Source organism: Macrobrachium rosenbergii, chromosome 4 (assembly GCF_040412425.1).
Source record: "Macrobrachium rosenbergii isolate ZJJX-2024 chromosome 4, ASM4041242v1, whole genome shotgun sequence".
Lineage (NCBI taxonomy): Eukaryota > Metazoa > Arthropoda > Malacostraca > Decapoda > Palaemonidae > Macrobrachium > Macrobrachium rosenbergii.
In genome coordinates, this window is record NC_089744.1 from 82324967 (window position 1) to 82348040 (window position 23074).

The window sequence follows — 23074 nt, forward strand, 5'->3', positions numbered from 1 at the left end:
TACAGCCCAAACATTGCTGGGGTTTTTTTTATGAATCAAAATTCTTGCCATAAACATAAAAACACAAAACAAGAGCTTTAGCAAGTCAAACATCTGTCTAGCTCTCATTACCCTTCCAACACTGCATCCCCACCCCATCCCAGCAAGGGAAACTACTCCCCAGCTCCACCCACATTGCTAAACAACTTCTTTGAGTGAGTTCCTCTACACAGCCGTACTGCCCTCCTCTCCGATGACGCCCAGCCATCCGACCCACCCCACCATATTGGAATCTTCTTCAGGTCTCTCCCACCCCTAAAAACCTTTTCTCAGTCTGTTTACAAGCGTGAGCAGTGTTATCAACATTTTTCTGATGCCACACAGCATTACCAACCATCGAAGAGCAGTTTTTTCAAATTTTTTTAAATATATATCGTACATAATTGGGCCTTGGGCCCTGGGGTCTGGTTGTGATCGGATAATGTCAAGTTCCAGATAGTGACGATCTGTAAACTTGAGAATTTACTGTATTTTTTATTTTTTACTTTCATTTTTTGATGCTGCTCATCCTCAAAGGAGTTGCTCTCATGGTCCCTAGAGGGCACCATAAGATAGACCAACCAATTTCAAAGAATTCTCTTCTAGTTGGTCTCAGACAGTACAGTGCACGTTAACACTGATAGAGTACTGTATATAATTCAGGACGAGGGCTCTTTCTCTTGTCCACAGGGACTCCTTAGATTCTCCTTGTCTCACAAGAGGCCTTTTCCTCTTGTTTACAGCAACTGCCTAGATTCTTCCTTGTCTTGACCTGCAGATGTGGCAACCGCTCATCGTACGTATTCCACTATCGTGGCAACCACTCACTCTCTGCGAGACTATTGACACATTTCTCTGTTGTGGCTCAACTCAGTGAACAAGACCAAAAACAGAATTGTACAATATATGCTCTCCTTGGAAAAGGGGAATCCAGGAAGCAAAGGAGTTGAGAGTTTCCTTTCCCTAAACCAAAGAAGGTTCACTATCACTCGTAGTCATATAAGCCTCCAGTCACCCCTAAAGGATCATCTCAACAACAGAAGAAGGGACAAAAGTAGCAAAAGCATCCCTTTCAAAGCGTTCATAGACGCTCTTACCGGGGAAAAGGAAAAGCAACTCCTGGAATGCCTATCAAAGGCAAAGGAAGAGGTGGAGCCCAATAGGAATTGTATAGTCGGGGGTCGTCTTCTATAGAATCACATGCAATGGAAGTCCTCCCCTTGGGGATACAGTATTGTCTTCAGTGGTCTGGGTGGAAATGGTCTCATCCCCCCCCCCCACCCTAAAGAGGTTTTCCAAAAACCAGACCCCTCTTTGGGAGATTATGTGCAGAAGGCCCTTTTAAAGGGAGCCATAGAGAAACACGTATATTCGCCACCAAGCTGTCACTTCAGTGTCCCCAGAAAGGACTCTTCCGAGCAGAGGGTGATCCTCGACCTATCAAAATTGAACAAATACATTGTTTGCCACAAGTTTCGGATGATTGTTGTTGCCCAAGTATGTTCAGTCATTCCACAAAGGACCTAGACCATTTCTGTAGATTTGAAAGACTCATACTGGCAAGTCCCTATTGCCGTTCCATTCTGCCCCTTCTGCCCCTTCCTAGGATTCTGGATAGGGAAGTGAACGTACAGATTCGAAGTTATGCCCTTTTGGGCTAAACATTGCCCCAAGGGTTTTTACAAAGTTAGCAGCAGTAGTCCGAGAACTCAGAAAAGAAGGAATTCAATTGGTAGCCTACCTAGATGATTGGCCAGTCTGGGGCCCCAAAAGAATAGAGTGATTATGAAACCTAAGAGTGGTAGTCGACAGACTCCAGTCGAAATTTCTAATAAATTGGAACAAATCCCACCTTACACCCAGCAGATACTCTCAGTGGCTGGAACTTTGTTGGGATATTCTTCACAGCCAGTTGTATCTTCCCACCAATACTCAAAACAGAATAAGGAAGGACCTGAAAAGATTCCTTGCATAGCCCAGTGTTTCCAGATATCAGTTGGAACATATGATGGGCCTGTTACAGTTTGCATCTGTGGTAGACCCAATCCTCAGATTACAAGTAAAAAATGTAAACAAATTCTGGCTATGGTGTGCAAGAAACAAAGATTTGCGATCGGTTTCATCAAGAGAGTAAAGAAGTTGGGGAGATACTTCAGCCTTGAACTTGGAAGGGGTCTGGCAAAACTGGTTACTCTGGCTCCTCCGTCTGTACGAGTGATAATACACACACATGCCTTCTTGACAGGTTGGGGAGGCCATTGGGAGGATCGTCATGTAGCAATCAGGTGGTCACCTGCTCTGAGGAAGTGTCATATCAACTTTCTGGAGCTGATGGCAGAAAACTGAAACCTCCAAAAGGGGGACACATTTTGTTGGTCCTAGACAACATGACTGCAATGTCCCTCATCAGGAGGTCGGGCTCAAGTTCACCTCCTCTCAATACAGTAATGCTATCCACTCTTTTGATGGCGCAAGCAGAGTAGTGGCACTTGTCTGCAATTCACCTCACAGGGTCCCTCAATGCAATAGCAGACTCTGTCAAGGGAAACAACAGCCTCGACTGAGTAGATGTTAGACAATCACTCATTTCAATTAATTGCCAGCATGCTTCCACATCTGGAAGTGGCCTGTTTGCCACATGCGAGAACCACCAGCTTCCAGTGTATGTGTCTCCGAACCTGGACAATCAAGCAATAGCAAGAGATGCATTCCTATAAGACTGGAACAAATAGAGAACGATGTACCTTTTTCCTTTATTGCCCCAGATTTCGAAGGGTTTGAACATGCTTCTAACCTTCAAAGGAACTGCTTACTTAATAGCCCTAAATTGGCCAAACAGGCATTGGTTCCTATTACTTCAACAACAGGCGAAGAAGTCAGTTCCATTACCATCTGCTGTTTTATCCCAGACAGTAGGAAGGTCTATGCATCGTCCTTTCTGAGCCAAGACCTTCACGTGTGGATTTTTTAAATCTTGTCTACCGTGAAAATTACTCACCCAACATTGCTAGGTACCTGGAACAGAAACTACGGACATCATCTATCCAACAATACCAGTTCCGTATTGCAAAAACCTGCTCTTGCGAGGCTTCCAATTACCTGGTCCCTGAATAAGATGCTTAGGCTTCTGTCAGCCCCTCAGTTCAGTGGGCCCAGTACAGTCATAACTCATATGCTGCAAAAGGCGATCTTCTTGACTGCTTTGGCATTAGGAGCTCATATTGGTGAACTGGGCTGTCCTAGACGGGGACAACGCTATATCACACAAACAGCTAACCATCATTAATTATTATCCCCTGGCCCATCATTCCTGGCCAAAAATGAGAACCCTTTAAAGAGGAAATGTATTCTGATAGGGAAGCTCAATTTGTCAGGTAAAACATTATGCCCAGTTCAGCACTTGAGGTTTACCTAGAAGTCACGGCAAACATCCCAGAGGGTCCGATTTCCCTAAACCCCAGCACAAACAAACCACTGTCTCTACAGGGGCTGAGAATAATTTTAGTGTCCCTTATTAAAAAGGCTCACCCCCATTCCTTTCCTAAGTTGCATGACATCCAGAAAATAAGTACTGTACATCATTGACTTTTTTCAGAAATGTTTCTTTCTAAGAAGTCTCCGATTGTACAGGGTGGTCATCGGAAACAGTATTTTTAAAACATTATTGCCATGAGCTCAAACAAATTCAACTCACTGTGTATCAGTAGGTGGTATGGTAAGTCCTGACCCCATAGGTACTAAGGCAGAAAATTAGGGGTCTTCTTGATGTGGTGGGTATGCTAAGATATTGCTGGGAAAGGTGCAACTTGACCAAACCCATCATATTTAGGTAAATCACATTAGAACTACATCCTAATATTTATATGCTCATGTTTAGTTTCATGTTCTTTGCTGCCAAACCCTATGGGTATGTGGAATAAAGAATGGTTGATAACTTGTGAGTTAACCTTGGACCAAAAATTTTATCTGGGTTGTTGGGATTGAAATTTAAGAGCTTAAGCCATTTTGTCACCTGTCAATTTTTTTGGTAAGCTCCTTTGAGGATGAACAGCGGCTCTGCTATCAAAAAACAGGTCTTGATGTAGGAAAAACCTGTTTTTGGTACTTGCTGTGAGTCCTCAAACCCAACCACTTTCCCTGACGAAAAGGCATGGGATTTGGGTGAAAAGTTATCCTGCCTAGACCTGAAAGAGAATACAGTAATGAGTAAATAGTCTCATGTAAAATGTGTGGTTGCCACGATAGTGGATGACGTGCGATGCACTGTTACCACATCTGCAGGTTAAGACAAGGAAGAATCTAGGCAGTCACTGTAGACAAGAGAAAGATCCCGCTTGTCTTGAGTCCTATAGTCTATCAGTGTTAATGTGCGCTATACTGGCTGAGACCAACTAGAAGAGAATTCTTTGAAATTGGTTGGTCTATCTTATGGAGCCCCTCTAATAGGTTTTTCCTATGTCAAGATATATTTATTCAACAAAGATAGGATTACTGAGGAAAGGAGGTTAGCCTAATGTTATCTGGGCTATCGAAAATGCAACTCACAGGATACATGAGATATACAATGAAATCATGGTTAGGGAATGAAATTTTAAGGGTTATTACAGCGAAGGCCTTGTTGGATAATGGATAAGAGCAAGTAAAAATCTCTTTAGGTGTAAAATGGCAACTCCATACCTTTCCTCCCCTACCTTGTCAATCTCGCATAACTGTAAACACTCAATATACTTATGAACAACAACCATCACACTTGAAACTGAAAACTTTATGCAAAAAGCAATTATCTACCTTATTTCCCCATATTTTTAACAAATTTAACCTCATCCAAATTTTGACCTTATCTGAAAGGGCCTTTGCTTTATTGATCTGGATATTAACCCTTAAACGCCGACTGGACGTATCATACGTCGACTAAAATTGTCTGTTGGGTGCCGAGTGGACGTACCGTACGTCGACTACAAAAAATTTCAACCTTCGGTCAACTTTGACTCAACCGAAATGGTCGAAAAACGCAATTGTAAGCTAAAACTCTTACATTCTAGTAATATTCAATCATGTACCTTCATTTTGCAACAGATTGGAAGTCTCTAGCACAATATTTCGATTTATGGTGAATTTTTGAAAAAAACTTTTTCCTTACGCCCACGCGGTAACTCTGCCGAAAATTTCAGAAATTCTTTCGTCATTTTGTCGTAAGTTTTGCACCGTTTTATATCAGCCGTTACATAAAGTTTTATATATGAAAATGTGCGCAATTTCATGTAAAATACAGCAACATACAACCCATGGTTGTAGCTTTTATCAGTTTGGAAATATTTTCATATAAACCACGATAACTGCCAAAATTTCAACCTTCGGTCAACTTTGACTTGACCGAAATGGTCAAAAAACGCAATTTTAAGCTAAAACTCTTACATTCTAGTAATATTCAATCATTTACCTTCATTTTGCAGCAAATTGGAAGTCTCTAGCACAATATTTTGATTTACGGTGAATTTTTGAAAAAACTTTTTCCTTATGTCCACGCCAGAAATTCTTTCGTCACATTGTTGTAATGTTTGCACCATTTTATATTAGTCGTTACATAAAGTTTTATATATGAAAATGTGAGCAATTTCATGTACAATACAACAGAAAATAACTCATGGTTGTGGCTTTTATCAGTTTTGAAATATTTTTATATAAATCACGATAAATAGAAAAAATTCTACTCTTGGTCAACTTTAACTCGACCGAAATGGTTGAAAACTGCAATTGTAAGCTAAAACACTTACATTCTAGTAATATTCAATCAATTAGCTTCATTTTTCAACAAACAGGAAGTCTCTAGCACAATATTTCGATTTATGGTGAATTTTTAAAAAAACATTTTTTTACGTCTGAGCGCGTTTAATTCATGCATCATTTTGTGATAATATTTTCTCTGTGTTGCTTTGATCGTTTTACAATTTGTTATATACCAAAATCATTGCAATTTAGTGTACAATACAAAGAAAAAAATAACCCGTTAGCTTTAACCGTTTTGCTCACAGCGCGATTTGTAAAAAAATAATATATATACATTTTTTTTTGCGCTGTCATATATTTCAATATTTATATATGATAATGATATTTTTTTTCATTTCTGATGGTAGCATACTAAACTTCAGGCAATGACAAAAAAATGAGCCAAAAATGAACTCTTAATCTTAGAAAATAAGCGTGTTGTGATTTTTTGAAAAAAACTTTTTTTCCGCTTCGGCGCTAACTCCCGAACGCCGCCGGCATACGGGAGACGTTTTTGTAAATAGAGGCTCGGCGTTTAAGGATTAAGAGGTTACTGTAGTAGAAAGATAGAGAGATCCAAACAGTCCTAAAATTTTTCTTATCCACCTGTTTGAAGACGCGCACCTTGCCACTATTACATTGATGATATACAAGGCTACGCTGTCAGAGCCTTTCGTGTATGTTAGGCATAGACGCCAAGACTAAAGTTTCTAGCTCCACCCTCTTGCCCTTTACACTGAAAACACTTGCTCCTGTAAGGGTTCCTAGTCCCTCCTCTTGACTAAGGTCCTTCAACTCGTGTTTCCTCCTTAATTCATTGGTCCCTAGATGGCCACAACCCATATGCTCCAGGAGGCAGGTCTTGACCATTTTGCTGTCAGAAGCCAGGCTCAGCAAATTCGGCTCTCTTAGATGGACAACACTTCATCACCCATACTTCTGACTATGTTTTGCGATTGTCCCTTGGACCATCTTTCCTGGCAAAGAATGAGGACTTGCTGAAGAAGAAATTGCTCATTATTATGTAAGAAATCAATGTGGCAGATAAAACATTATGCCCAGTCAGGTCACTTCAGATACCCAGATGTCACAGTTACCTTTCTAGATGGTCCTTTTTTTACATTCGCTCTACTACTGATTTTCAGGGTGGAGCTGTTACCCAGTATCCGACCCTGAAATATTTAAGTAAGTTACCCAAGAGGCATACATTTAGTACATATATAGGTTCTTTCCTCATCTGTCATTACTAATTCCAAATGGTAATCCTGAATAAAAGAAGGTTGGTAATCACTCGTGACCTTACTGTGAATCTTTTTTTTTTTTTTTTTTGTCAAGGCTGTTTGGATTTCTTAATCAGGGAGCTAGGGCCATTTTGTCTGCTATCAGTTTCTTTAATGATCCTTTGAGAATAAACAGTGGCTACACTATCAAAAAAACAGGTTTTGACATAGGGAAATCCTGTTTTTGGTAGTTGCTAAGAGTCCTCAAACCTACTTACTTTTCCTGGTGAAAAGACATGGGAATTTTCGGTGGGTGTTTTCTTTCATAGACCTGGTGAGTAGTGGTGAACATGCCAGCTTGCACACTGTTGCCACATTGAGTGAAGAGGTGAATGGAAAGACTGTGGTAATTCCTGTAGGCGGGAGAAAAAATCTTCCTGCCTTGCATCTATTTATACTCTGTCACTACTATGAGAGAATCTTTTATATAGGTTGGTCTGTCTTTTGGACCCTCTGGCAGGACCCTAAGGGTAACTCCTTTGAGGGCACAGCAGCTACCAAAAATAGGTTTTCCTATATCAAAGCCTGTTTTTTTTAGCTCTTTCAGTAGAACTACTGTGCTAACTTCATTTATCCAGAATATCCTGTTATCCATAACCCCTGTCACACGGTTTATGGATAACATGGCTCTTACAGTTGTAAGCCTAAGTTTTACCTTATTGTTAGTTTTAACTTGTTTTTGGTAACAAGTTTTATCTTATAATTTCAGGTTGAACTAGCAAAACTGTCGTCTTCTCATAAAACTGAACTTGAGAAACTAAAAGAAGACCATCACGCAGAAGTGAAACATCTTGAGAATCAGATAGCCCTCCAGGATAATGAGATGTTGGTGAGCACATTTGATGAGGTAAACGATTTTGTAGGTGTTGGTTGCAGGATGTATAACAGTAGTGAATATTTTTATGTTGGTTGCATCAAAATGTTGAGATTTGAGGAACAGTAGAACATTGAGAAGATTGTTTACTTGTTAGGAAAGACAGATTTTCCATACTTTAGAAATGATAGAGTAATGCAAATGGGACCACTTATGGTGGGTTGTAGCAAAATGTGATTTGGGGAACAGTAGAACAGTATGAAGATTTTTTTTAAGAAAGAATGATTTTCCATTCTTTAGAAAAGGCAGACTTTTGACCACTTGTACATACATCTACATTGTTTTAGAAGAAAGTAGACTGTACAGTTTGTGAATTTGTTTCCAAGTACTGGTAACTTGCTTTAATTTACAAGGTATAGTTTTGTACCAAGTGGGTTTCAAGTGGAATATGCTGTTGTACCAAGTGGTTTCAAGTGGAATACACTGATGAATATAATGTATTGTGCTGAAAGCTATTCATACATTTTTTCTGGGTTAGAGTGATGTATGTAAATGAAGTTTTTGGGTTGGGGTGCTTTTGCCATCAGTACTGGAAGCTGCTCAGCTTAGTTTAGCCTTGTTATGTGATTCATTGATTGTATTATATGAAAATCAGCCATCTTAAAGCTTGGGAAGCAGTAGTTGCTTGACACAATGCAAGGATATAGTGTTACAGCCAGTGTACTGAAAGCTGTTTTTGTTTGTTTAATAAATTCGTATTTTGGAAAGGATAATAGGGTTCAAGACCTTGGCTACTGAAAAGGTAGGTAAGGTAGAAAGTTAGTTTTTCATTCATTTGTAGTGGTACTAAATGTCCTTTTAAGGTGGATGACCTGGCAAGGATTTCTAAGATAAGAATTAAAATTTTTTAATAGCTTAGTTGCTTGTTTCGTCCTCAAGGAGTTTGGTTCTGTCAAAGCTCCATGGTGACCAAACTGATATCAAAGAATTCTCTTTTAGTCGGCCTCGTGGCCAGGTATTATGTTGTAATGGTAAACACTATAACATGTAATGGAGTATGTAATGGACTCGAAGATAAGCGGGCTCTTTCCCTTATCTTACAGTGAAGCTGTACCCAGGGTATTTCCTTCGTCAAACCTGCTTGAAGAAGTAGTGATTATTGCTCATGCGCAGTCTGCCATATTGTCGACAAACAGACAAGAAGCAAGTAATTGCTTAGTTTTAAGTCCCCAGTTAAAGTTTTACTTTTAAACTTTTATAATTGGTAGTTAATTTTTGTGTGTGAAACCCAAAAACCTGGTGTTTCTTGCTAACATATAGCCGGCGTTAAGTCATAATCACAGATTGTCAGTTAATGAAAAATGCATATTGTTTTAAGAATTTGTCATATCAGTTAGAAGTTTTAACTAAAAGAAATGTTCCACAATTTATCATTTATGTAGAATATCCTTTCAGATTATATGATGTCTATGATAATTTAGGCAGTAGCCTAGATCAGATTAAGTGAGAATGGCTGGGACTAGATAAAGTGTGGATGTTGTCTGTAGCCTATAACCTAGGATTACATATCCTGAAGTATGAACTAAATAACCTGGATTAGGCAGTAACCTAAATTAGAGTGAGTAAGAACCTTTTAAGAAATATCCTATTATGGGCCTAAGCAGTAGCTTAGACCAAGGACCCTAGGATTAGGTAATAGCAATAATCTGGGCAAGTTAAAATGGTAGCCTAGCTATAAGACTACTTATTAGTAAAATTTTTCTTTTTTATATACCCTATACACTTAAACGTGATCTAAATCATCCAGATTAGGCAGTATCTTATATCAGGTTATGTGATAACCCTTTATGAAACATCCCATTGTTGGACTAAGCGTTAACTTAGGTCAGGTAGTCTAGGACTAGATGAAACAGTAATCTTAGCGAGATGAAATAATAACCTAGCTTTAAGGCTACATATTAAGGTAATTTTGTTTTATGTAACCCATACCTTTAAGTGTGAATTAAAATATCCTGGATTAGGCAGTAGCCTAGATTAAAGTAATCAGAACCCTTTAAGAAATATCCTTAAATTGGCCTCAATACAAACTTAGACCAGATAGCCTGGGATTAGATAGAAAAAATAATCTGGGCTAGACAAAATGTAGCTTAGCTATAAGGTTACTTGTTAGTGGGTTTTCTGTTTTATATAGTTTATACATTTAAAAGTGATTTAAATAATCTGGATTAGGCAGTACCCTATACTAGGTTAAGTGATAACATTTTAAGAAATAGCCTATTATTGGCCAAAGCGTTAATTTACACCAAATAGCCTAGGATTAAGTATAAACAGCAACCTAGGCTAGATAAATGGTAACCTAGTTTTACGGCTTGGTAGCCTATTTGTAAGGCTACATAATAGTGAGGTTCTTATGTAGCTTGTATCCTTAAAGGTGATATAAAGCTAGATCAGGAAGTAGCCTAACTAGATTAAGTAGGAACCCCTTTAGGGAATATCCTATTATTAGCCTAAAATAGTAGTTTAGATTAAATAAAGCTGTGGCTTAATATCAGATAAAAGAGCAGTCTCTACCAGATAAAACAGTAAAGTAGATTGTAAGAGGGTTCTTTCCTGTATAATTGATATCCTTAAGTGTGATTTAAATAAGCGTAGACTAGGCAGTGACCTAGAATAGGTCAAGTGAGAACCCTTTCAGAAATTCTCTATTCTTAGCCTAAATGTAGATTGTTAGAAGCATTAACCAAAGCCATATAAAACAGGTAGCCTAGGTTAGATAAACAAATTGGTTTTATAGTAGTTAGCGTGAATGGCATGACATTCAAGAATTAAATATCACATAGCCCTTGCAAAAGGACTAACAGTATAGTAATACAGCTATATACAGATGTCAAAATTAACCTAAATCTTAGTGTTTTTAAGCTAATGCAGTACAGTAAACACCCTGTATTCGTGGGGGATGTGTACCAGACCCCTCCCCCCCAACGAATAGTTAACACCTCCCTCTAGAAATGCTTATAACTGCCTATCTTGGAAGTTCAAATACCAAATTTATACTTAAAGTATCATCCTACATCAAATATACTTTAAATTATTATCTTATTACTGTATTAATCTTTGAAATTATATTATTAATAATATAATTTCAAAGTCATCTTAAACATAATTTCAAAGTCATCTTAAACATTACTACCATTGAAAATATATACATACGTACTTCTAACCCTTCCAGCCAACAGAAAGATAGAGTTACCACTAATTTATATTCAGCCAGCACAAGTGCAAGAGAGAGAGAGAGAGAGAGTGTGTTTATCTCTTTAATCTCTCAAGAAATGTTAATCCATTTCTCTTTAAGCGACTGACAAAAAAATTTGTTTGTTTTTTGTCTTCCATAGATGTACTTTTACATTTTTAAAACACTATGAACTAAGCATCTATTTATCTATCTATCTACTTATTTCTCACATTCCACCCTTTGGCGAGAGAGAGAGGGAGAGAGATTTTTCAGCATGCATATCCCTCATAGTGTTTGGCAATGCCTGACCACCTAACCCTTGCTGTCAGGTTACTTGACATATTTGACAGGTTCACCCTCCCACATGATCTTCAAAACTCATGAAAAAAGAATGGGGGTGAAATTTGTTTGTTTAAATTTTTTCATCTACTTACTGTAGAATTTAAATGTAAGTATAGTATATTATTATTATTTGAAAATTACTACTTATTAGGTAAATCATTTATTTATCATGCAAAACAAATATTCTCTCATAGTAAGAGAGAGAGAGAGAGAGAGAGAGAGAGCTGAAATAGGAGGGGAGAAAGAGAGAGAGAAACATTACGTATTATTTCATCTTAATACATATTATTTGATCGTATAGTTTTATTATTTATTATTATTATTATTATTATTATTTAATCTTATTAACCTTAAGATTATTTGAAAATTAGTAAATCATTTTATCATAAAAGATATATTTAGTCATGAAAATAACATCAAAATACACTAACTAGTGAATTTTTCTCGATGAAAAAACCCTCGAATGGCCAAGTTTTCCTGTGAATAATTTTTAGATAGGTTCCACAGAAAATTCCACAAATCGCTGAGTCTTATTGTGAGCCCGCGAATTGCTGAGTCTGTGAATTGTGAGCCCACGAATTGCTGAGTCTGCAAATCATGAGCCCATGAATCCAGGGGTTTACTGTGTAGATATTCAATGCAAAGCAGTGGTCAACAGACTCCAGTCAAAATGTTTTCTAATAAATTGGAAAAAATCTCTCCTTACGCCCAACAGACGTTTTGACTGTGTTGGGATACTCTTCATGGCCAGTTGTCTCACCCTATTAATACTCAAAGCAGAATAAGGGAAGACCTCAAAACATTCCTTGCATAGCCCAGTGTTTCCAGATGGCAGTTAGAATGTATGATGGGTGTGCTGCAATTCATATCAGTAATAGATCCAATACTCAGATTGCAACTAAAAAATGTGAACAAATTCTGGCTATCGCATGCAAGAGAAAAGGTGTGAGACCGACCTCATCAAAAGAATCAAAAGTTTGGGAGATACTTCGGCCTTGGACCCAAAGAAGTCTCTGGCGAAACATGTCACCCTGATTCCTCATCTGTACGAGTGACAATACATACAGATACCTCATTGACAGGTTGGGAAAGAAATTGGGAGGATTGTCAGGTGGTAGGGAGGTGGTCAGCTACTCTGAGGAATTGTCATATCAATCTCTTGGAGTTGATGGCTGTCTTTTTGTCTCTCAAAAAACTCAAACCTCCAGAAGAGAGAGACATTTTCTTAGTTCTAGACAACATGACTTCAGTGTCCTGCATCAAGAGGTCAGGATCATGTTCGCCTCCTCTCAATACAGTAATGTTATCCATCCTTCAGGTGGCACAAGTAAGGAAGTGGCACTTGTCAGCAATTTCACCTCACAGGGTCTCTCAGTGTAATAGCAGACTCTCTATCAGGAAAACAACATCCTCAACAGAGTGGATGTTGGGCAACCATTCTTTTTAAACAATAGCCAACATGCCTCCATAACCAAAAAAACGTATATCTTAGTTTAACCAGACCACTGAGCTGATTAACAGCTCTCCTAGGGCTGGCCCGAGGGATTAGACTTATTTTACTTGGCTAAGAACCAGTTGGTTACCTAGCAACGGGACCTACAGCTTATTGTGGAATCTGAACCACACTATAGCGAGAAATGAATTTCTACCACCAGAAATAAATTCCTCCAATTCTTCATTAGCCGGCCGGAGACTCGAACTCGGGCCTAGCGAGCGCTAGGCGACAACTCTACCAACTCGCCCAACGAGGAACTGCCTCCACAACCAGAAGAGGACCTGTTTGCCACATATGAGAATCACAAATTTCCAGTGTATGTGTCTCTTTAACTTGGACAATCAAGCAACAGCAAGAGATGCCTTCCTACGAGACTGGAACAAATGGAAGACAGTATACCTTTTTCCTCCTTTGTCTCAGATTTTGAAGGTTTTGAGGAAGCTTCTAATCTTTAAAGGAACAGCTTACTTAACCCAGACCAGGCAAACTTTAAGGTTGGCCAATTTAAGAAAAAATGCATCAGTGGAAAGTGGAAGATATGGAAATGCACATGGTGGAAGAAAAAAAATTCCTAAAGATTTTCCTTACCTTCCATGGGAAGTTGAAAGTGACTACAACCCTGTGTAGGGCCTCTTGTACAAAATACTCATAAATCATACCAAGTTATACATGATTTTCTAATCATTTATTTTATTTTTGTAAAATTATAATTACAGCTGACACAATATCGTAATAGATAAGAACTAAAATCCATAACAGATTCTCAGTATATTTGTTGTAAAATATTTATATAAATTGAGATTGGGAGATGCAGTAACTTTTTTGGAGGTACTGTATACATGTTTTTCCTAATATTTCTTAGCACTTTTCTCTGCAAAATTACAATTATAACTGACATCATATCTAAAAGATCAGAACTAAAACCAACAGCAATCCCTGGTTATACTTATGAGCAAATAAATAAAAAGACAATGGGAGAGAGAGGAGCAAGACATCCCCCCCATCAAGTCAAGAACAATACTGATCTCCCTGAGATGCCCAATGACTAAGGTGAGCTGAGTCTAAAGTTGTCACCGGTCATTTATGGGCCATTGAAGTGATGGAAACTCTTTCCCACTTGATACAGCCAAATCATATGGCGTGTAATATTAAGACTTATTTGAGGATTCTTGTCCATCACCCAGAACCTGTTATAGATAGATACTCATATGAGGATTCCTGTCAGTTAAGGGTTAATAGCCCCAAATCGGTCAAACAGCCATCGGTTCCTATTACTCCAACAACAGGTGAAGAGATCAGTTCCACTACTGGCCGCTGTTCTATCCCAGACAGTAGGAGGGAAAGTCGTCTATGCATCCTCCTTTCTGAGCCGAGACCGTCAGGTGTGGATTTTTTCAATCTTGTCTACCGTGAAAATTACCTGCCCAACATTGCTACAGTAGGTACCCAGTGCAAAAACTACAGACATCATCTATCCAACAATACCAGTCTGTATGGAAGGTATGGTTAGATTATATATATCCATGCTGAGAGCCCAGTTAAGTTTCTATGGAAACACTTTTAAATTTTCTCATATACCTTTTTTGAAGGCAAATGCCTTGCTGTTATAACAGTCATGGCATACAAGGCAGCATTAACAGAACCCTTGCTTTATGGATTCAGTATTGATTAGTTATAGAAATTGTCACTTTCCTTTTTCGGTCTTTTGTACTACAAAGACCCGTTCCCGAAAGGCTTCCAATTACAGGCAGTCCCCGGTTGTTGTATGGGTTCCGTTCTGACGGTGTGCCGATAACTGAAAATCGGCGATTACCGGCATTTATTGGCACCTCTGTTAGGTATGTATTGGCACCAGTACCCAATTATGGGTGCTGATAAGCAAAAATTGTCGATTTTCAGCACCAAAAATTGCCGATTTTCGTCACTAGACAAGCGCTGTAAACCAGATCACCTATAACCGAGACTGCCGATAACCGGGGGCTACCTGTACTTGGTCCCTGAATAAGGTGCTTAGATTTCTGTCAACCCCTCAGTTCAGCGGACCCAATACAACTATAACTGACAGGCTGCAAAAGGTGATCTTCTCGATTGTGTTAGCATCAGAAGTTCATATTAGTGAACTGGACTTTTTTAGACGGGAACGATACATCATGCAAACGGCTGACTGTCAATTATTATTGTCTCCTGGCCCATCATTCCTGGCCAAGAATGAGAATCCTTTACGAAGGAAATCTCCTATTTTGATAAGTAACTCAGTTTAGCAGACAAGACATTATGCCTGGTTCAAGCATTTAAGGTTTACCTAGAGGTCACGGCAAACATCCCAGAGGGTCCAATTTTCCTACACCTTAACACAAACAAACCACTCTCTCTACAATGGCTGAGAATAATTTTAGTTTCCCTCATTAAAAAGGCAAATCCACACTCCTTTCCTAGGTCACATGATATTAGGAAAGTAAGTATGTTATTGGCCTTCTTCAGAAATGTCTCTTTCGAACAAGTCTCCGAATGTACAGGGTGGTCAACAGAGACAGTATTCTTAAAACTTTATTGCCACGAGCTTGAGCAAATTCGACTGTACTGTGTATCAGTAAGTGGTATGGTTAGTCCTAACCCCATAGGCCTAAAGCGGAAAACCAAGTGTCTTCTTGGTGGTGAGGATGCTAACTATTGTTGGGGGAAGGTGTGACAATACTGCAACCAAACCCAGCATGATTAGGTAAGTCACTGTAGAACTATGCTATCAAAATGCAGGTTTTGACGTAGGAAAACCTTATTTTTGGTAGTCGCTGCTGAGTCCTCAAAACCCTCCCACTTCCCTGTTGAAAAGGCTTGGGATTTGAGCGGGGGATCATCCCTGCATTGACCAATAGAAAGTAATGGCTTCCTGTTTTCTTGCCAGTCTTGTTGACAATATGGCAGACTGCTCATGCACAGTAATTGCTTCCTATCCTAGCAGGTTTGGCGAAGGAAAGAACTTGGGTACAGCTACGCTGTAAGATAAGGGAAAGAGCCCTCTTATCTCTTGAGTCCATTACATACTCCATCACAAGTTATAGTGTTTATCATTACGCCACAGTACCTGGCCACAAGACCAATCAAAAGAGAATTCTTTGATAGTTTTTTTCACCATGGAGCTCTGACAGACCCATGGAGTAACATTAAAGGACTCAACAGTGACTACCAAAAATAGGTGTTTATATAAGTAACTTACCAAGTAATTACTTAGCTAACAATTATTGCTCGCACAGCATTCCAAAATTCAAAATTCGCGGCAATGCGTCAGTTGCAGCACTGGGATTGGCAGGCCCCGCCCACTGCAGTGGGGAACTTGATAGCAGCTCCTAGCCAACAGCTTCATTCTGTTTTATGCCGCACTAACGACAACATGTCAGTCTCTGCTGTCCTGCCTATTTCGCCGGTTATTTCGTGTTTGCTGAAAGTCAGTGAAGTGCTTCACTTTCTTTTAGCTCAAGCTGCTGTTTTTGTTTTCGTCAGTTAATTTAGGCCTTTTGATAGTTATTTCTGATTCTAGTTCTTCCAATTTTTGCTATTTTAGCAAAGATTGCAAGGTTAGGCTAACTAAGCTGTTATGACACATGTGCACTAATCGTAGAGGGCATGTGTGTTCGAGGGAGAATATGTGGGGGAATTGGGATTGGGATGTAAGTATTGTAAGCGGAAGGTTCTTGAGTCTCATTTTAGTAAGTTATTTCTGATTCTAGTTCTTCCAGTTTTCATTATTTTAGCGAAAGCTAAGGTTAGGCTAACTAAACTTTGCTATGATGCACATACCATGAGCACTATGTAGAGGGCAGGTGTGTTCGATGGAGAATACGTGTTGGGAATGTAAGGATTAGGATGAAAGTACTGTAAGTGGAAGATTCTTGAGTCTCATCTTAGTAAGCTTGAGATGAATAGGAAGAGAAAGGCAGCTGTTCAGACCGAGAGTAGGGCTTCTGTTAGCCGAGATTCTTCACCTAAGCCTAAGTCAGACTTTAGCCATGCTATTCCTTGAACTCCTGGTCACACTCTTTCTCCTATTCTCAGCCCTCCTCCTATCATTCCCTATACTCCTGTGCTTAGCTTCTGACCCTGATGCCATTGCCAACCTTGAACCCAAGATCAAATCCAAGTTTGATAAGAAGCTAAACCTAGTTGTAAGTTTAGTGTCGGCGATGTGGACAAAGTGTATAGTGAAAAGGTGTCCAGTGAAGTGCAAGTGGAGGAGATGGTTTCCCATCCTGCCGGTTCTAGATGGAGGTCACTGTCCCACTTCCCTAACCCCGGGAGAAGACAAACCGTAGGTCCAAGGGAGGCTGGTGGGGTTTGCCCACGGGTTGCTGCTCCCTCAGTCGAGCCTGCTGCAAAATCCCAGGCTTCGACAGACTGCCAATGGAAAGGCATGTTGCTACATGTGCACTGCTTGTGTTCTAACTTGGACTCAGATTCTGATCGCAGGCATCACAGACGCTTCCTCGATTCGTCTCGCCCACTGAAATGGCACATGGACGACATGATTCAGTCTTCCCCATTGCCCATCAAGCGACACGGTGGCTTTCGAAAGCTCACAGTCGTCTTGCATCTACGACACATATCCATGGGATTCTCCAGTTTTGTCCTTTCCCATGAGCCTTTTGGATGTCAAGCTTCCAAAGCACCGCACTAAGTGCCTGTCACCCAAGATCCCGTCTCGTCTCGAGCACCCAGTGCCCACTCCCAAGAGCCCAGTGCCGGCTCCCATGGGCCCAGCACCTGCTCCCGTGCACCCAGCAATGGCCTTTAGTCCCCAGCACCATTGGCCAGGCACCCGGTATCTACATATCGTCACCCATCTACCTCTCTCGAATGCCAAGAACCCTCCTTGGAGACAGACGACCTCTCGTTGGCGCCTATCAAGAAACAGCTTTTGGACGTAAAGAGCTTCATAAGGAAAGCTCCCACCTTATCAAGATTTATCCCTATCCCTGATCTTGTCAGAGGATGAAGAGGAGATTGAACAAGAAGCTTCTCCTCTCTCAGCCTATGCAGCTCTACTTCGATTCCTGCTGGCGAGTTTTCCTGCCTTTTTCGCGCCAGCTGCCCGTCATCGCCTGCTTCTTCCTTCCTTATGAGGAGCCTTCATGCAGATCACTCCAGGCTTCCTAAGATGATTCTTTCTTCATCCTCCAGGAAATTGATGAAGAGAGAGGAGGGCAAGGCAACTTTTGCCCATCCTCCCTCTCATCTGGTCAAGAGGAATACCTGTCGTATGCCACCGGAGAAGCTCCCTTGCTGGGAGTCGCTGCCTCCTCCCAAGGAGACTTCTCTGGCCTTATCAAGTCTTCCTGTTGCTCAGCCTTGGCTTCGGCAAAAATTTTGTTCTCTTCCTCCGAGCTGGACCACCTTGTTAAGAACCTCTTCAAGGTTTTCTAGGTGCTAAGTTTCCTTGATTAGACAGTAGGAGCCCTTGCAAAGAAGATTGAGGACTTCAAGGGCTTGGAGGAGCACTTTGCAGTGGACATGTTTGGTGTGCTATCTTGCACAGACAAAGCTATTGGGGATGGCTCTTCAGAACTCGTGGCCCTTTTCTCTTTTGGAGTTCTTAAAAAGAGAGAACTTTGGTTCTCCTTCACCATCAGAGGAGTCACACCTTCTCAGAGGTTCGCATTGTTATTTTTGCTGCTGGATTCTCTTCACCTTTTCCCCCAGTCGATTATGGGAGAGCACGCGTCACACCTCCAGAAGAAATCCACTCAAGACCTCTTAACCCATTTTGCAAAGCCCCCAAGAGTTCTTCGTTGTTGTTTGTTCCCAAGATGATCTCTCCACTGCAACAGCATCCCTTTCGTGGGAGTAAGCCCAAGTCACAAGTTGGGCGTCACTCCAACTTCCAGTTCCACTCTAGAACTGTTAAGAAGAGCTCCAAGTTGCCATCCAAAATGCGAACCAGAAGTCCTTCTTGCCCTGGTAGGAACCAGGCTTCTCCATTTCTTAGAGAAGTGGGATCACAGGGTGCCAGACCAATGGATCGTCAGGGTTTTAAAGGAGGGCTACTGCATCCCGTTCTTGGAGAACCCTCCTTTAGTCACCTCTCCTATCATCTTGACGGCCTACTCAAGAGGCTCAGAGAAACATTCAGCCCTTTTGAAAGAAGTATGCTCTCTTCTTCTGAAGAGAGCCATAGAAGAAGTCGAGGACATACACACTCAGGGCTTCTACAATCATCTGTTTGTACTCCCCAAAATGTCGGGAAGTTGGAGACCAGTCCTAGATGTATGCACCCTCAATCTCTTAGTAAGGAAGACGAAGTTCAAGATGGTGACGAACCAGTCAGTCATGACTTCCATTCACCCAGGCAATTGGATGATAACGGTGGGTATGCAGGATGCATACTTCCTTATCCCCATCCATCCGAATTCCAGGAAGTATCTCAGGTTCGTCTTCCAGGGAAAAGTCTTCCAGTTTTGGTCCCTCTGCTTCAGCCTCTCCACAGCTCCTCAAGTGTTTTCCTGAGTCCTCTCCCCTCTTGCCAAATGGCTCCACCCGGTCAGCATCAACATCAGCCTTTAGCTGGATGACTGGCTTCTTCGATCCCCTTCACAGGAGAAGTGCACGAAGGACCTACAGACAATTCTTCACCTTACTCAAGAACTAGGAATACTTTTAAATCTCCAGAAGTCCCATTTAGCCCCAAAACAGGAGATTGTCTTTTTTGGGGATGATTCTCAGCTCTCGGACCTTTCAGGTTTTTCCATCCCCCAAGAGAATCACAAACTGCCTCCAGACGATGCAGTTTCCTCGGCCTCTCGTCGTGTTCGGCCCATCAGTGGATGAGCCTTCTTGGGACTCTGTCGTATATTGAGACCTTTATCAAGCTGGGCAAAATGCATGCAAGAGTTCAATTCTATCTCAAAGCCAACTGGGACAGGAAAACTCAGCCAGACTCTGTCATGTTTCCCATCACTCAGGAGATAAAATCAGACCTCCAATGATGACTTTCTAAAGGAAGACTTTCACAGGGAAGATCTCTTCACCCTCTGAGCCCCAACCTAGACTTCTACTCAGACTCCTCGGAGTTGGGCTGGGGAGGCCTTCGGGGGGTTCAGGAGGTTTCTGGGACGTGGTCCCCGGAGGAAAGCAATCTTCATACCAACATAAAGGAGCTGAAGGCCATTCATCTAGGTCTTCAGCACTTCTCGACCTTAACTTGCAACAAGACAGTGATAGTCCATGCAGACAAACCACCACTCTGTCATATGTCAGGAAAAAGGGGGCCACTAGTTCCTTTTCCCTCTGCCAGGCTGCTAAGGATCTCCTTCTTTGGGCACACCAAAATCAAGTGATGCTGGTCACCATTCATTCAGGGGAAACTAAACATCCTGGCGGATGAATTGAACCTTCGGAACCAGGTCCTTCCCACCAAGTGGACCTTGGATCGCAGGGTCTGTGTTGACCTTCGGAGGTTGTGGAGCAAACTGACCTTGGACCTGTTTGCCACCTCAAGAAACAGTCGTCTTCCTCTCTTCAGCCCCAGATGCCTTGGCATGGATGACAGACGCTATGCTCCTAGATTGGTCGGGCCTGGATCTGTATTCCTTCCCGCCCTTCAGCTTGGTGAGGGAAATCATGAACAAGTTCATGTCGCACCACAGTGTCTCAATGACACTCGTAGCTTCATTCTGGCCCACAAAGGAATGGTTCCTGGACCTTCTGTGTCTTCTGGTAGACTTTCAGAGGCTGCTTCCCCAAAGACAGTGGCCACTCAAACAACCTCACTTTAAGAGATACCACCAAAGGTTGTCCACTTTCGTTCTGACAGGCTTCAGACTGTCAGGAAAATCGTCAGGGCGAAAGGTTTTTCAAGAGCAGCTTTGGAGGCTATCACAAAGTGCAGATGACAATCTGCTTGCGACATCTACCAATCAAAGTGGACAGTTTTTCGTTGATGGTTCCTCAGACATTATGTCTTGTCTTCTTAGACATCTTTGACACAGATTGTGAACTTTTTCCTCTACCTGAGGACCTCTAGGAGTCTATCCTCATCCACCATTAAAGGATACCAAGCGATGCTTACCTCGGTTTCTAAACCAGGATCTTAATGACCTCAACAAGTCATTCGACACTTCTAAGTTGAAGAAGTCTGATCTTGTGTCTTGGAACTTGGATGTAGTTCTTAGTGGCTCAAGGGTCGTCCTTTCGAGCCTCTCAGTTCCAGTTCCCTCAAGAACCTTATGCGGAAGACTTTCTCGTAGCTTTGGCGATGGCCAAACATGTAAGTGAACTGCAAGCTATTGACAAGAGGGTAGGCTTCTCCCAGGGGAATGCACTGTGCTCTTTCACCCTACAGTAGGTGTCTTAGCCAAGAATGAGGATCCATCTAAGCCTTGGCCTCATTCTTTCCATATTAGAAGTTTAATGGAGATTCTGGGCCTGGAGGAAGAGGAAACGGTTCTTTGCCCAGTCAGAGCCCCAAGATGATATTTGCAAAGGACCGAGAAGATCAGAGGACCTGCTAGCAACCTCTGATGTTCTGTCAATAATCCTTCTCGTCCTCTTTTGAAGAATGCTCTGTTGTTCTTTATGAGACCTGATCTCTGAAGCGCATTCTTCGATTCAGGAAGACATTTTACCAATGATCAAAGTTAAAGCACATGAAGTCAGAGCAGTTGCCACCTCTCTCACCTTCAAGCACAATTTATCCCTCTCGTCCATTCTTCAGTCAACCTTTTGGAGGTGCAAATCAATCTTTGCATCTCATTATTTGAAAGAAGTGGAAACAGTGTTTGAAAACTGCAGTTCCCTCGGACCATTAACAGTGGCTGGCATGGTATTGGGGGAAGAAGCATAGGAGAGATTCTCTCTCTCTTCTGTCTCTTCGCCTTGACTCAGAATGTCGAGTTTTGGGGAACCTGGGGTTACTTTGTACCTGGAGTGCCTGCCAGTCCTTATGGATGGGTAGTGGTTCATTGAGTCAGGGTGGGTGACAGCATTGTCTGATTTTTCAAATTCATAGAACTGCGCCTAAGAAAGGGCACCTTTTATGTATGTGTCTTGTCAGCAATCAGGCATGTCCACCATTGCAAGACCTCCACTGATGTAGAGGCGATCCCTGGCTCAACCGCCCCACAGCTACAGGTTAAGATGACCACCAACTAGAGGCAGTATTCACCTGCAGTAACTCTCTTACCAGGTAAGGAAGCAACAAGCATTGTTTCAATGCTAGCCATCCTTTCTATTTCAAAGTCAGTACCAGACTTAATGTTTTGGAGTAGAATTGTCCATTCATCCCAACCCCCATTCAGTGTGAGATTCAGCTAAGTAATTACTTGATAAGTTACTTTTATAAAAATGACATCTTTATAATAAAATAAAGTTTTATATATACTTACCAAGTAATTACTGAATCGGAGCCTGCCCTCCTCCCCTTATCATGAACATTACGGCAATAAAATAGAATAAAGCCGTTGGCTAGGAGTCGCTACCACTCTCCCCGTTGCAGTGGGCCGGGCCTGCCCCCCCCTTCTCTGCAACTGACACCTGCCATGAATTTTGAATATAAGAATGCAGTGCAAGCATAGTCCTTAGCTAAGTAATTACTTGGTGAGTATATATAAAACTTCATTTCATTTTAAAAATGTCGTTTTTAGCATACATACCTCTTATAAGAATTAATACTTTTTAGTGTACAGTCAACCCCCCGCTATTCGTAGGCTCGCAATTTGCAGACTCACCTATTCACAGATTTCTCTGTGGAACATATGTACAGTGCACATTATTCACAGAAAATTCGCCTATTCACAGTATTTTTTGCTGAGAAATATTCACTAGTTACTGTGTTTTCATATTTTCATGACTAAATGCACTTTTTGTGATAAAACTATTAAAATACTCAGGTATAACCATTTTAAGAGGGTTTTTTGTTTGAATTATCAAAATAGGCAGTTCTAAGCAATTTTAGAGGGGTTTTAAGTATTCGTAGATTTTACCTATTCGCGGGGCGTCGTGGTACACATCTCCCGCAAATACTGGGGGGTTGACTGTACATACATTTCATTTTATTGTTCTGGATATTCTGAGTTCAATGCTGTACAGGAGCATGATGAAATTTGAACAAAATTATGTAAATGTGATTGGTATGACTTTTC

At 41.0% G+C, this 23074-nt stretch overlaps 1 protein-coding gene across 1 annotated transcript in view; it reads left to right on the forward strand.

Moving 5' to 3' along the window:
• LOC136836305 (golgin subfamily A member 4-like) overlaps positions 1–23074 on the forward strand; it is a 520799-nt gene that overhangs the window by 108985 nt on the left and 388740 nt on the right. The window contains exon 15 of the mRNA XM_067100429.1: positions 7774–7911. Coding sequence (XP_066956530.1) covers positions 7774–7911 — 138 coding nt within the window. The remainder of the gene's footprint in view (positions 1–7773; positions 7912–23074) is intronic.